The following is a 16,564-nucleotide window of genomic DNA, read 5'->3' as shown; positions in this document are numbered from 1 at the left end:
TCCATGTTCTACTACTGGTTTCCATTATTTTTTCAAATCGAAATTGAAATTGACATTGGAATTGAAATTTCCGTTGAAATTTCCATACTTTTTGAGCTTCAAAATTTGAGTCAAAATCAAAATTTAAGACCTTGGTTATAGGCTTTCTCAAAATCTTATTTAAAAACTAACCCCCTCTTCTTATTCCTACAACCATCCTCTACCACCTAATAGGGCACTAGAATAACATACACTATTTGCCCCCCCCCCCCCCCCCCCACCACCACAAATGTACTTTGAATGCTAGAAATAATATTATTTGAATTTTTGATGTTCCATTCAATATATATATATATATATATATATATAGAAGTTTTTCACTCATTTTGACTCTCCTTTCTTGCTGTAGTCTAGTATTTGGAAGGCTAAGGTTCCCCCTAAAATAAAGGCTTTCACTTGGTTGGTTGTGCTTAATAAGATAAATACTACTAACTTGTTGCAAATTAAGAGACTTATGAAGTCTCTCTCTCCTGATGTATGTGTGCTTTGTTACAAGAACTTTGAGACAACTTCTCACCTTCTTTTGCAATGTGAATTTTCTTGGAGTAGTTGGAATATGCTTTTCGGTGTTGTGGGAGAAAGTTGGGTTTGCCCTCCCTCGGTGGAAGAATTTTTAGAAATGTCCTTCACAGGTTTTGGTAGATGAAAGGACAAGGCAACTTTACGGAAGTGTGGTTATTTTTTTTTTTAGTATTATAAGGTTTATGGACGGAATGTAATACTCAGATATTTTCTAGGAGAAAGTTAAATTAGTTGTTGATTTGGGAAAAAAATGTGTATTTGGCCTCTTTGTGGTGTGTTGGGTATGGATTTTCTAAAGAGGCAAACTTTCAGGAGTTGCGAAGTGATTGGAGGAACATGTTTACTAGATAATTTTTTTTTCTTGGACATTTTTTATGTTTTTTGTTTAGTCTTGGAGAGTCTTAGGTTGTCTTGAGAGATTTCTCATTCTCCCTCTTGTAAAATCTCTTTTTATTAATGATAACTTATATATATATATATATATATATATATATATAAGTATTAGCAAGCATCACTCTCAACCTATTAGCTAAGGCTTTAGTGATAATCTTGTACACACTAGAGACAAGACTAATAGGTCTAAAATCCTTAACCTTAATTAATTTGATTTTTTAGTCACCAAGGCTATAAAATAGGATTTGATGCTCTCAGTGAAAGTCCCATTCCTGAAGAATTTAGTAAAAACTTTCAACAAATCGCTCTGAGCAACAATCTTGGAAAAAAGCAATGTTGAAACCATCAAGGTTTGGGGCCTTATCTCTTTGTCTTGAAAACCACCCCCTCATTTCCTCCTTTTCAAACGGTCTCTCTAGCCAACTCTTTTGATCAAAGGCTATAGGATTCCTCTCTAGTCCCTCTAACATTGGTTTACTAAAGTAATTCTCCAAATACAAATTTTGGGAGAAGTTCGTAGTAACGGAAGCGATTTGTTGTTGGTCATTAGTAACTCTCCTACACCCCACGTCTAACTCCCTAATCAAATTCTTACTCCTCTTACCATTGGCTAACTTGTGAAAGAGAAAGGAGTTACAATCTCCATCTTTTACCCATTTAAATTTGGTTTTTTGCTTCCAACTCCCCAATTCCTAGAAGATTACCTCTTCTAGCTCATTCTTCAAGGAGACTCTCCTTCTCTCCCTACTTTTTGAGAGACTAGTCTCCTCCTCCTCCCTATCCAATGCAACCAACTCACTCATAATGCTAGGTTCTATAATTCTAACATCCTCAGACTCCTCTTTATTCCAAAATATCAGCCTCTCCTTCAAGCATTTCAATTTTCTCATGAATGTAAAACCTTCCTAGTTCCTAGTCCCTTTTTGTTTCTTTCCCCAAGACTCCCTAACTAGAGTTGAAAGTCGCATGGTCCAACCACGTATTTTTGAACCTAAAAGGCGTAGGACCCTTACGAAAATGGTTGGAAGTGGTCCTCGGGAGAGTACTTTGATTAAGGTTTGGAAACTCCTCTCGCTCTGTGCAAAATAAGAATTTTTCCAATCTACTAGCCACCTCTTTAGCCCCCACCCACCCCCACCCCCACCCCACCACGGACCAAAAAAGAGGCTTTCCCTAAGGGTACTCTCTCAAACAACAATCCCTAATCAAAGAATCAAAGTTCTGCATACTAGCATAAGCTCCCCCCGCCCCTCTCCCCCTAAAAATCTCCTCCCACTATCCAGTTGGGGGAGCAGAAACCATAAATAGTGTAAAATTCTTCCTAGAAATAGCTTTTAAAAATTGGACGTGAAGGCCTATATACTAATGAAACCCACCACTGCCCTTTCCCTATCGCTTCAAAAAGCATTGTAAGGGAAACAAATCCCCACTAGTGTGTTCACTTTGGATACATGCTAAGAATCCTGCATGACAAGGATGCCATTAGATGTGTTATGTGCGGGCGAAAAATCCCAATCCGTGCTACAAGCTCCCCAAATACTTCTAATAACCCCTAGTCCACCATTTTTGTTTAGTTTCTTGAATAAGAACTATGTTCGAGGAGTAATTTACCAAGATTGATTTCACCAAGTTCCTTTTCCTAGTCCCCCCCCCTCCCCCCTGCGTAAAACTTTAGTATTCCAACTTACTATCTTCATAATTTGACATGTTTCCTCTGCTTCCTTACCCTTTTAACTCTTTCTAGTACATTCTAGGGCTCAAACCTACCCTTACTAGATTCCTAGTAATGATTTCAGGCCTAGATCCCCAAGAAGTTTTTGTGAGTGTATGCTATCTCTCTTAGCACCCTTAAAGCTAAATCCACATCCCTTCCTTCTATTAGAGTCTTCCCTTTGCATATGTTTCTGAAGAGAGAATGTGTTGAGTAGGAAGAGGAAGGATATCTTTACAAATACTAGATGGACCAGGATCAATCACCCTTCTTAGACTCATATCCCCCCAATACCACAAGAAGGAATTGTTGGAAATATAATAAAAGGAAAAATATTTACTAATAAAATTAATATTGAATAAAAATACAAATACTTATCAAAAGTTGAGGCTTGGAAGGACCACTATCCTTAAAGCTGATTTTGCTCCTACGAAGAACATTTCTTGGTGCATATAGTCAGTGTGCACATGACCTCCAGAATTGATCAGTTGGCTCAGTTTTGTGTGCACTCACAAACACCAGAGCTATAGGATATGTATTGTTATTTAGTTACCCAACAAAATATAAATCTTAAGAAAGAGTGGAAGATAAAGTTATTTTGAAGAAGAAAAATTGTATCTTGACATGAAGCTAGATCACAGTTTATAGAAGTAAAATTAAGTACAACTTCCAGCATCATAAATAGGAAACCTGTCGGCCCGGGGTGCATCTATAGGGGGGGTGAATAGATGTCTTTCGCGGATATATATATATATTTTTCTACAAAATAAAATGACTAGGCAAGAAGCAAGTGAAATGTATCACAATTGTTCCAAAGCAAATAAACACAAACAAATAAATAGATGACAGAGAGAGAGAAGCTCAACACAATGATTTAACGTGGTTCGGCTCCAAGCCTACGTCCACGCGTTAGCTCCAAGCCAAGGATTCCCAATTCCACTAAACAATCTCCTTTCAAGCCGGAGAAGCCTTTACAAGATGGGACTCTATCCTAGCTGCTCACCAAGAGCTACAACAAGGAGTTCCCCAAGAACCTCCTTCACAATGGTTCTCAAAGAACCTTTAAGTACAATGAATCAATAGCAAGTGGGTACAATACAAAATGCTCCTCCTTGAGCTGATATTACAAGTTCAAACCTCACACTACTCTCTGTTGCAAATGATGTGTAAACAAGAATAAAGAGCAAGAGAGCAAATATGAGACCTAGAATGAATGCACAATGAATATGCTCAACCACCAATGCTTAATCAATCAAAAATGAATGCTAATGAGGTATATTTATTGCCAAAAAGACGAGCATGTCGCTGGCTAGCCGTTGGGCATTAATGGAGAAGAGACAAGGCAAAAACTAGTCGTTATCGCGCATTTATTACAGTCTGCTCAAGGTCACTCATCGACGAGTCAATGGACTAGTCGACGAGTGCCCTATTATCGTCGACAAGTCTTCTCTGCAGGGCTCAGACAGGTCTCGGTATCTCTTCGTCGACGAGTCACCTTTATATACTAGTTGACGAGTCCCCTGTTCTCATCGACGAGTCACCTTTGCAATCTCAGGTGGTCTTGGGATCTTCTAGTCGACGATCCCCTGTATTTACTTGTCAATGAGTCCTCTATTCTCGTCGACGAATCACTTTGTTTTACTTCTTAAAAAGGTCTCTAAATGTACTAGGACAAGTTCAAATAAAGTGTGATTGTTCTAATAAAGATCCAACCTTGTCCAAAAGTAATTTTGACCAAGTGTAAGATGTCTTGATTGATAAACCATGTTTGAATACTCGTTTTGACATCTTATGCAATTAGGTGACTTGGTATGCATGTGAAAACTCGATTTTAATGTTTTAACCTAGTATGAATCAAATGCATATGCAATTTCTCAGCTCTTGCAAGATTCTCATACACATCATACGCACAAGAGTTACAGCATAATTCCTACCTCACACACAACCCAACAAACATGTAAAAAATACAAGCTTTCATATATGCTCCGGTTGGTTGTGCTTTGGGTGTTCCATGTATGTGTTTTGGTTATGACCCTTTGCTCATTGCTTCTTTGATAAATGTCTAGCCTTCATGCTTGCTTTGGTTTTATCCTATTTATCTAAACTGAACTTGAGGAAAAATATTAGCTAACTTAAGAACCACTAATGGGTTGTTATCATCAAAACATGCTGGAATGAAGAACCTTAGCCACTAGGGTTAACAAAACCGGTAAAGTAGTAGTTAATGTTTTAAAAAAGTTAAAACTAATACAGTAAATTTAATGTATACTTAATTAAAATAAATTTGATGATATAATATTTAGTAAACATGTATTTTTTTTTCTAAATTTTAAACATCCAACATTAATACAGTAATATCAACAGGAATAATAGGATTACACACAAGAGAAATATTGAGCCCAAGGCCAGTGTCGGAAGACAAAAGTCCCACATTATTTAAAGATATCAAATTATCAAAATTATTATTAATAAAATTTATACCTACTTGAGCATTCTCAGAATCTGGCTAAAAAAAATTTCTTTCTAATATTTGTGAGATCATTTCTAGACTAAAACTTTTAATTGCCCCTTCCCCCTCAAGTTGTCTTCTATTACCTTCCAAGACTTGGGTATATCCAAGTTGGGTTCTAATCAAGGTCTTAAATTTTGATCTTGATTCAAATTTTGAAGCTCCAAAAGTATGGAAATTTCAATGGAAAATTCAATTTCAATGTCAATTTTGATTTCAATTTGAAAAGATAATAGAAATCAGTAGTAAAACATGGAATTCTTTGTGAAACTTTAGAAATGGTTAACAGACATAATAATGTAAGTTTTAGGACTAAAATATTACGAGTTAAATACATTTATTGTGTATGAGGTGGAAAAGTTGTAAAATAGTATGTGTATCATATGTATTTGTAAGATAATGTACATTAAACATATTCAGTTAATACAAATGAAATTCATAAATCATTAAATATTATTTATTATACAAATAATGATAATTTAGACATGAATGGTTAAATAAAATGTTGTTGAAAGTTTATTTTTTTCATATAATTTCAAAATCACTTGTAATAATATTTTGTTTCAATAAAAATAAATAAAATAAATTAAAATAGAAATTTCACTTCACTCCTAAACCTCTCATTTCACTTTTGAGGAAATTTCATTGTATAGTTAAAATTTCTACAAGTTTCGCTAAAATTTTGAGATTTCAATAAATTTTGGATGATTCGTTGAGATTTTGATGGAAATTATGAAAGACGGAAATCGACTGCCATTTCGATTTCGAGCGTGACGAAAACTTGAAATTTCAATGGAAAATTCAACAATTTCGTGGAAATTTAAGACAGTGGTTCTAATGAGGAGTCTAGGGCAAGTCCTCACTCCTTGGGTTGTATTTAGAAGGTAAATGGTGAAGGTAAGGATGCTGGACAAGGAAATAGGGAATTAGACAAGTCAAAGTTGAATCTCAAGAATGGGAAGGACCATATTTCAGTCCTTAGAGCCCAAGAAACAAGTAGTGGGAAGGAGGACGTTAAATTACACATTTAGAGTCCATCACTCCAAACTTCAAGTTGGGGTAGATCAAACTCTAGTATATACCTAGACTATCAATAGTAAAGCATGGAATTCTTTTATGAAACTTGAGAAATGGTTAATAGGCTTAATAATATAAGTTCTAGGACTAATATATTACATGCTAAATACATCTATGTCATGTATGAGGTGGAAAGTTATAATATAATTTGTGTATCAAATATATTTGTAAGATAATGTGCATTATACATATTTAGTTATTACAAATGCCATTCCTAAATCATTTAAATATTATATACAAATAATGATAACTTAGACATGAATGGGTAGATAAAAAAGATGTTGTTTTAAGTTTATTTTTTCATATAATTTCAGAATCCCTTGTATTAATCTTTTTGTTTCAATAAACAAATAAAATAAATTAAGAAAGAAATTTCTTTGCGCTCCTAGAGAGACTCTCATTTGAATTCTGAGGACTTTCGTTTTGTGGTCAAAATTTTGACAAGTTTCACCAAAATTTCAAGATTCCAATAAATATAGGATGATTGTTGATATTTTGATGGAAATTATGTAAAACTACAATTGATTGCCATTTCGATTTTGAGGGTGACGGAAATCGGACATTTCGACAATTTTGTGGAAATTTAAGACCATGCTTACAAAGGAGGTTGGGGGCAGCAACAGGGAATGGAAAAAAAAGGAGGTTAAGAAATGAGTGGATATTTTAGATTTAGAAAGTGATGATTTGAGTGAACTTGACCATAGTGGGGGGGGGGGGTGGGGGTGGGGGTTGTTGTTGGATGAGATTTGGAAATAATATGGGTAGGTATTTGATTATTGTGACGAAGTAGGGGATTTATCTGAAGTTCATCCTGCCCCATTGGAAGGTTTGGAGGGAGTCTTTATTTTTGAAGATGATGGTTTAGTCAACAATTCACAGTGTAGGGATGGAATATTGCCTACTTCTGTGGAAGAAATTCCCAAGGAGGATTTAAAAGCCCAAGATCTTTTGGATAAGATGGATTAAAAGTTGAGTGATATTCGAGGAAATGAGGTTCACTTGGATGATGGCAAAAGTCATAAATTGAAGGGTCAAAGAGAATTAGCAAATTTGAAGAGTTTGGTAAATTGTGATGGAAAGAGTCTGAAAAGGGGTTTTCTTGGTTAATTTTATCTAGTTTCATTGTGTGATCTTCGATTTTTTTATTTTAGTTTTTTATTTTTATTTATTTATTTCTGTTTTTTTGGTGCACTCCTTGTCCCCACATGTTGTACCTTCTTTCTTTTTTCCCTATCTAATATACTTTCTTTTACTATCCAAAAAAAAAAAAAAAAATGAAGAAAAAATGAAGTTAGGGTTAGAATTGGAGAAAGAAGGAGAAGAAGAGAAGTGCATTTGCTAGAGGAGAGAATCATATCTTTTTTTTAGTTTTTTTGGGTGTGATGGTTTTGCCTTTTTGCAAAAAACCCTCTTTTGCATGTCTCTTTTTTGCATGAAATCATGTTGCTAGCATGAACTGACTAGTGCAAATCAGTGGGTAAGTCTCTCTTCTGTTGCAACTTCATGGTTTTCTTAGGGATTCTCATCTCCTGTTTCTAGGTTGTGCAAAGGTTTTTGAAGAGTTTGAGTCGGATATGTCAATTACTGGATGGGGATTCACGCGACTAGGGAAAGGACGTTCATGGAAATAGGGCATGGATGGAGGGGTTAAAAGTATTCCATTTTTGTTCTTTAAGGGCTGAAAGAGGAAGGATGGTCTCTATTCGGGGATGCGTTTGTTGGTTTGGAGAGCTCTTCGCCAGTCAGGATCTAATGCAGCAGATAACAAGAGGAATGATAATCGTTCATGGAGTCGGACTGTTTCAAGCAGCGCAAATGATGATGGAGGTCATTTGATCCCTAAGAGTGTGCCAGAGGTGGTCTGTGCTTGCTGCAGGGGAAGAATGCAAGAGAAATTCATTCCATCAGCATCGCATGATCAATAGTCAGCAGTAAGGCCTTTGCATTCGGCTGAGCAGCCAAGATTAGGGGCAGCTAGGGTTTTGTGCAGGGTGATGAGTTGATGAAGATTGAGTGGGCTGGGCCTGGTTTAACGATTAATCTAGACTTGGGCCTGCTGCTAGAGAGTAATAAATCTCTTCTAAACTCTTTGCTGGGCTTGTTGGTTAAGGGGGGGACCGAGAGCAATTTTATGATTTATCACTGGGCTTGGGCAGTGATAAAATGCAGACGGGTCAATTAAATGAGCAGGCCCATAAGTCCTTATAGGTCCCTAACCAAAAGGAATTCCTTCAGCCCAAATCTAGGGAGGCTATGGGAGTTCAGAGTTTTTCAGAGCAGAAGGAAGATGATTAGTGGTCATCTTCAGACGAGGTACAAGATGATATTAAAGGTCCTAAGTTGTGCTTCTCTTCTAGCAACATCCTCGGCTGTCATCAGGAGGGATGTTCCGATAACAGCAAAGAGCAGGTGATGGAAGTAGGAAGTCGAGGTGCTCCTCCTCAGCAGGAGAACAATGATAATACGGGAAGTTTCAGGGATGAAAAAGGGGGGGGGGGGGTTCTAGTTCTATTTTGAGATGTTCTTTGGGGATTCTGTGGAGGTTTTATTTCCCAGATTTACTCTAGTTTTACTCGTCACACTAAATTTGTAGTAGGGAGGGGATCTCAGATTTGAGTTTTTGGAAAGACCCGTGGCTCAGGACCGATTCTTTTTCCATTTCTTTTTTGGGTCTTTCTAGATTGTGCTCTGAGCCAATCAGAGCTATTTTTTTCTTTGTGGATAGTGGGAGGGGCTTTCTAGTCTCTTGGAATCTTCATTTCAGGATACCTCTGAATGATAGCAAGATGGTGGAGTTGTCTTCTTTGTTGTTCTTAGTGAAGAATTGCAAATTATCCTTAGGTAGGGATGTTCGTTCTTGGTGCCTAAAATCATTTGGAGGGTGTTTTCTTGTAAATCATTCTCTAAATTTTTGATATACTTTTCTTCTTTGTTCATTTATTTGGAAGGTTAAAGTTCCCCAAAAAATTAAAACATTTACTTGGTTGGTTGTGCTTAACAGAATTAATACCAATAACTTGCTGCAGATTAGGAGACATTTGAAGGCTCTCTCTCCAGATGTTTGTGTGCTCTGTTACAGGAATTCTGAAACAGCTTCTTACCTCTTTCTGCATCATGATTTTGCATGGAGGATTTGGAATAAATTGTTCGGTGTTATGGAAGAGAGTTGGGTCTGCCTGTATTCAATGGGAAATTTGTACTCATTTCTTTTGCGGGCTTTGGAAGAAGGAAGGAAAGGGCAGCTCTGTGGAAGTGTAGTAAGTATGCAAATGTATGGGGTTTTTAGTTGGAACGTAATGTGGGAATTTTTTCTGAGAAGAAGTTGAATTCGTGTTTGGTGTGAGAAAATATTCAGTTCTTGACTTCTTTATGGTGTATCGGGTTTGGAATTTTAAGAGAAGCTAGCTTTCAGGATTTAAATAGGGATTGGAGGAATTGGTTGGATTGATTTCTGCTTTTTTCATTTAGTTTTTTTCTGGTTTGTTCTAGATTTTTTTGGAAGATGCTTTTTCTCCCTCTTTTAAATTCTCTTCCTACTAATGAATTTATTTTGCTATAGAGTATTTAGGAACTTAATTCTTGGGAGTTTGAAAACTAGAACTTCATGTTTGAGTCAGTTGGAGATCTTGATGGTAAGGAAGTCAATTCGGATAACTTGAGAAGTGGAAAGGTTTATGCCTGTCATAAGGAAGTGCAAACTGGTATTGAGGGGAGGAAACTTGATGGAGATATGCAAGATTTGTTAGGTGAGAAAACGCATAAAATTATTAAGAGTGATTCCAAAGATGTTCAGTATCGTGCAGGGGCCAATTGGCAAGAGGACCAAATGGTGCAAGGATAGTAAGAGATGGGGAGATGTTTTGGATGAGGATAGTGCATGGTCTTAAATTTCCATGAAATTGTCAAAATTTCTGTCAAAATTTCCAGTTTCCGTCATCCTCAAAATCGAAATGGCAATCGATTTCCGTCTTGCATAATTTCCACCGAAATCTCAACGAATCATCCCAAAATTTATCGAAATCTCGAAATTTCAGTGAAACTTGTCGAAATTTTAACTATACAATGAAATTTCCTTGAAATTCAAATAATAGATTTAGGAGTGAAGTGAAATTTCTTTCTTAATTTATTTTATCGAAACAAAATATTATTAAAAATTCTTTTGAAATTATATGAAAAAATAAACTTACAGCAGCATTTTATTTAACCATTTATGTCTAAATTATCATTATTTGTATAATAAATAATATTTAAATGATTTATGAATTTCATTTGTATTAGCTGAATATGTTTACTGTACACAATATCTTACAAATATGTTTGATACACATACTATATTACAACTTTTCCATTTCATATACAACATAGATGTATTTAACTTGTAATATATTAGTCCTAAAACTTACATTATTATGCTTTTTAACTATTTCTAAAGTTTCACAAATAATTTCATGCTTCACTACTGATTTCCTTTATTTTTTCAAATTGAAATCGAGATTGACATCGAAATCAAAATTTCCGTTGAAATTTCCGTACTTTTGGAGCTTCGAAATTTGAGTCGAAATCGAAATTTAAGACCTTGGGATAGTGTAGGGAGTAGTGATTATGAATGCGAAAAAGGTTTACTTTTGGACTCTATTTGGGATCAGTTTGGATATTCCTTGGATTCTTGTACTGATCACCTCGGGGATTTATCTTATGTGCCGCCTTCTCCTTTAGATGATGATGTTGCTAAAGTTGAACGTAAGGTTAAGGATGGAATTCTGTCTACTCCAGTCCAAGAAATCTCTGGGAAAGACATTGAAACTCAGTGTTTGTTGGATGGATTGGGCCTTGAGTTGTCTGATAAAGGAGGAAATGAAGTTGGGCTTGATAGGGGAAAAATCAAAGGTGAAGAGGGTCAAAGGGAACTAGCTAATTTGAAGTGTTCATAGAACTATGATGGGAGGTGATTTCTGGGCCGAAAATATCAGTTTTTCTTTATTTTTGCTTTTATTTTTTTTTCTTATTAGAGTTTTTAATTTCTTTTTTGTTTCTTTTTGAGGATTTAATATCTTCATTATGATTGTATGTTCTCTTTCCTAATATATTTTCTTTTGTTTCATCGGAAAAGAAGAATTATATTAATAGAGAAAGGTTGCCCTAAGGAGGAGAATAAATATTCCTTGTTGTTTGGGAGACTAAGTGTAGATATAAAAGCGAGGGAGGCTTGAGTTGAGGTAATTTAGTGTCCAAAAACATTTCTTTGGTGGGGAAATGGTTATGGCACTTCCCTTTAGAATCTAATTCTTTGGCATAAGGTAATTTGCAGTAAATTTGGCCTTGGGGTTAAAGAGGGGTTTATATTACTTATCTGAGTCCTTGGGAGTTTCTGTCTCATTTTTATGATTATTTCCTTCTAAAAGTGAAGTATATGCTGGGTAATGGGGAACAATTTTGTCTTTGGGAGCACAATTGGGTGGGGGAGATGCATTTATCTATTACTTTCCCTTGTCTGTTTCAATTATCTAGTCTTTATGATACCCCTATTTCTGCTTTTTTTTTTTTTTTTTCTTTTGTAGGGAAGATCTTTCTTGGAATTTCCATTTTAGGAGAAATCTTAATTGAGAGATTAATGAGTTTGCTCTCTTAACTAGTTTGCTTGACTCTTTTCATGTTCATTTAGGGAGTGATACAAGGGTTTGGAGTTTAGAGCCCAATGGGGTATTCCTTTGTAAATGTTTTTTCACCTACTTGACTCATGACTCTAATGCTGATCCTTTTGCTCTGTATTCTTTGATCTGAAAATCTAAAGCTTCCTCAAAATTAAAAGCTTTTATTTGGATTGCAATGCTTGAAAGGATGAACACCAATGATTTGCATCAAAAGAGAAGGCTTAATAAGGCCCGGTGGCCAGATGTTTGTGTCTTTTGTTTTAGGAGTAGAGAGACTTGCTCACATATGTTTCTTTATTGCCCATTTCACACTAATTGGAATAATTATTTGGATAATTTGGTGAAAAATGGGTTTGCTCCTCCATTTTGAAGGCCTTGTGTACTATCACTGGCAAGGGAAAGGATAGGAAAGCCTTGCTGCGATGCACATTATGGCTATTATTTCATGCTTGGTTGGAGGGGAGTGCTAGAATTTTCGAAGGTGTGGCTACTGCTAACAATTTGCTTTGGAGTAGAGTGGTTTATGTTGTGTTGCTGTGGGTGTTGGCTAATGACTTTTGTCATCATGTTTTCATTGAGTTAGATTTCAGTTTATGTTGTGTTCTCTTTGTAACAAATTGCTTTTGATGTAAAAGGAGGATTTATTATTCTCCCTGTTATTTTTTTATTTTTTCCTTCCCTTTTATTTTTTCTTTCCCTTTTATTTTTTCAGTTGTACATTCTTCTACCTTCTAATAATGTCATTGTTTATCAAAAAAGAAAAAGAAAAAACGAAAACAGTTAATATAAAACAGCCAAATAATCATGCCCAATATCCTCAAAACACATTCCCTTTACACAACCTGCAACAACAGCCCATGATGATGCCAGAGATTGAATCCTATCCCAAACCGAAGACCAAGTCTTCTTCCTCTAAGAATATGAGTGTTCCTTTCGTTCCTAATATCTCACAGCACATCATATAACCCACATCTCCATGGGGCTGACCTGTCTTTGCTTATAACCTCAAAAAATATGCTCAACATATCCTCTATCGACTGAAAAAAATCATCTTTCCCTAATCAAATGAAAAAAGCTGATTCCATATCCTCCATGAGGAAGAACAGTGCATAAACAAATGTGAGGCAAATTCAGAACCATCAAAGCAAAGGATGTACACACCCAGAGATAATGCCTTTAGAGGGCCTCCTACTTTGCCACATATTGTTATTGCTTACTCTATTAATGACAATCAACCAAATAAAATCCTTAATTTTAGGATGAACTTTGGCTTTCTAAATACTATGTTAGAATAAAAAAGACATGTTCTCCTGGATAAAAAACTCAGAGAAACATTTGCATGTAAAGGCCCCCAAAAAATCCAACACACTCTTCCTCATATGAAAAAATACACCCACATAAACATGATAAACACATAATATCCAACACATCTCTAACAAAAGACAAGTATTTTATTTTTCTCCTTTCAACATTTCTTATGTTTTCTTAAAGCTCAACTTTTTCCTAGTGCCTAGCTGTAGCTACCCTATATATCATTTTGTGTAGTATGTATGTTGCTGCTCTTAACACTTTGTTTTGTGCTGATATCAGGGCTAAAAAAACTGATTAAAATATAAAGGAAAAGGAGAAAATTTAGTTATGCGAGAAAAGCTTAGGATTTGATATCCTACTACATTTTCAACTTCATTGATAGGCATAGCTGTGAGATTCTCTTGATTGCATAAATAATTAGTAGCAGTTTTGATCAGTACTTCAAATTCTTGCATATTTAGTACATGAGCTGAACTTGCTGACAGTGAACCTCAAAACAGAAGTATTGATACCTTTTATCTGGAAGGCTGCCAATTTGAGTATTACCATGAAATTATTGATCCTATTTAGTGTACATAAATTATAGAATGACATGGTATCCTCATCAGGCTGGAAGGAGTATCTTTTAATAAAATATTGATGGTAGAAACAAAAAAATCAACTCTATTCTTTGTTTTTGGAAATTTTTATGAAGAAATTATTGTGCGTATGTTTTGTTGCAATTTCATTCTCATTTAGTTGCTTTCAGTATCTCACTTTGTAGGAAGTTGTATTTATTAGCTAACTCGTTTGATGGTATACAGGGATCTGTCCTACAATTCACTTTCAGGCAATTTGCCTCAGAGTTTTGGATCTCTCTCAAGCCTTGCTACATTGTAAGAAATAAGACAGTTATTTTATATCTTTAGGATTTCTTGCTTCTAACAGTATTTTTTTTGTCATTATGCAGGCATTTGCAGAACAATCAATTCACTGGTTCAATAAATGCCCTTGCTGACCTTCCCCTGGATGATTTGTAAGTATCTGTCCCAATTTTTTAATGAACTTTGAATTGATAATTTTTCATCAAATTGTAAACAATCACTGCCCATTCTTGCTCTAACTTTAAGTTTTGTTGGACTTGGTTTCTCTCTAGGTTATACATTGCATTATCATATTATTATTTTTGTTATAGAAAAAGAACCGCCATTAGCAGAAAGGAGAAGAAATTACAGAGATTAATAAGATATCATCCTAAAAGAAAAAAAAAAAAAAAAAAAAAAAAAAAAAACAATTACAATAAGGACCCCTCTGATCCCTTTGAAACTCCCTGGAAAAAAACCGAAAGAGCGAGCCCAAAAGGAAGCAAGGAAAACAACTTTATCCCATAAATATAAGAGAGGGTTGTTTTGCCATTAAAAGTCCTTGCATTCCTTCCAAATTCACAAAGTTCAAAAGAGATAAAGATAGTACATATCCATAAGGCCAGCCCTTTCTTACTCCTCCCAAAACCTCTGTACTGCACGACCAAGAAAGTGTCAACAGTCCGAGGTAGCACCAAAGTCTCATTAAAAACTGAAAACAGAAGGACCCAAAAGCTGCTTGGCGACCCAATAATTAAGAAACAAGTTGTCAGTACTTTCACTCACTCAAAAAACATAAAATGGATATCTGACCTGGTTGTCTTATAAAGTGTCTGCATCTGCAGCATATAATTAGTATTAATCCTACAAAGAGCTATAGTTCACATGAAAGCCCTGATCTTGAAAGGAGCCTTTGCCTTCCAGATGAAATTATTCAAGGGGAAAGAAGAAGGATTCAGGGATGAGCTCAGAGAAAAAAGATTTTGTAGAGAAAGAGCCAGAGGTATCCCTATCCAAGTCACTGAGTCATTTCTCACTTAAGGAGTGAAAGAATCCAACACTCTCAATAAATGGTTATATGATCCTCCTCTCTTCCATTAAGATTTGAAATTAGAATCTCAAGAAAGAGAGTGCCACCCCCCCCCACAAAAAAAAAAGGAGGAGATTAAGGCATTATGTGTGCAAGAAAAGATGAGGGTCCAACTCCAGTCAAACCTCTCCCACACAATTATCTTCCCAAAACTGAATGAAATTCCTATTTACAACTTGGAAATGAGTTAGAGGGTAGACATGTAGAATAAATGAGTATCTGAGAAATGAACTTATGACAGCTTGCATGAGAAGCATTGCCACTAAATCTAGCATCCCATCAGTTGCCATGCAAACCAACCTTACTTCTAATTGTCCTGTGCCAAAGGGAATCAACCTTTAAGGGGAACCCCATAGCCATTTGTCGACTAGAAAAATATTTTTAGACACGACATTCCTGAGGCCCAAATCCCCCTCATACTTAGGTCTTCAAACCTTATCCCATCTAACAAGATGATTCCTCTTACCCTCCCTTGATCCTGAGCACAAAAAATCCTTCATAAGCCTCTCCAAGGCATCAGCCACCCCCACTGGAATTTTAAAAAGAGAGGAAACAAATGGTGATATTAGAAAGAGCAACATTGGTGAGAGTAGTATGACATCTTAAGGATAAATATACCCTCTTCCAACCCTCCAACCTACCGCCCACTGGATCCCAAAACAAGGAGTTAGGATTACTAGCTCAGTCAGCTAGATCTTTGCATGTAAGAACTTGGAAATTCATCTGGTAGGAAACCTTTTTGTTCTTCCCTTGTATCAAATATAATGTGGGGAATGGGTGTAGGGTTCGGTTTTTGAAGGATGTTTGGATTGGGGATGTTTCCTTGTCTATCACCTTTCCCTCCATTTTTTGTCTCTCTTTGCATCTTGATGCTCCTATCATGTTCTTTCTTGTTATGGATGTTTCTGAGGTTTCTTGGGATTTAAACTTTCATCGTGATCGTAATGATAGGGAGATTGGTGATCTTTCCTCCCTCCTGGTGTTGTTGGATTGTTTTTGTCATTTTCGTTGCGGGGATGTTAGGATCTGTTATTTGGATAATTCGGGTGTTTTCTCTTGTAAATCCTTCTATGCTCATCTAAATAGGTATTTTCATTCTTTTCTCCCTGGCCAATAGATTTTTTGAGAGCTTAACTCCCTTCAAAGGTAAAGGCTTTTGTGTGGATTGCCATTCTCAATAGGTTTAACACCAATGATGTGCTGCAGGTTTGAATACCATACATGGCTATATCCCCTGATGTTAGTGCTATTTATTACATTAGTAATGGGGATCATGCTCATCTATTCTTGCATTGCACTATAGCTGAGTCTCAGGAACGAGCTCTTTGGTTTACTGGCAAAGTGCTGGGTCTGCCATTTGGAGGCCTTCTTGATGGTTGATTTTAGAGGTTTGGAAGGCGTAAAGGTGTTAGGACCATG

The 16,564-nt window shown here is 35.9% G+C and overlaps 1 protein-coding gene across 1 annotated transcript in view; it reads left to right on the top strand.

Annotated features, from left to right (window-relative positions):
• Nucleotides 1–16,564, top strand: part of LOC131157466 (protein STRUBBELIG-RECEPTOR FAMILY 5-like) — a 57,248-nt gene that overhangs the window by 16,258 nt on the left and 24,426 nt on the right. Inside the window, exons 7-8 of the mRNA XM_058111647.1 lie at nucleotides 14,017–14,088; nucleotides 14,163–14,228. Coding sequence (XP_057967630.1) covers nucleotides 14,017–14,088; nucleotides 14,163–14,228 — 138 coding nt within the window. The remainder of the gene's footprint in view (nucleotides 1–14,016; nucleotides 14,089–14,162; nucleotides 14,229–16,564) is intronic.

The sequence above is a fragment of the Malania oleifera genome, chromosome 6 (genome assembly GCF_029873635.1).
Source record: "Malania oleifera isolate guangnan ecotype guangnan chromosome 6, ASM2987363v1, whole genome shotgun sequence".
Lineage (NCBI taxonomy): Eukaryota > Viridiplantae > Streptophyta > Magnoliopsida > Santalales > Ximeniaceae > Malania > Malania oleifera.
The sequence above is the reverse complement of the archived record's forward strand: the minus strand, read 5'-3'. Positions and strand labels throughout refer to the sequence as shown.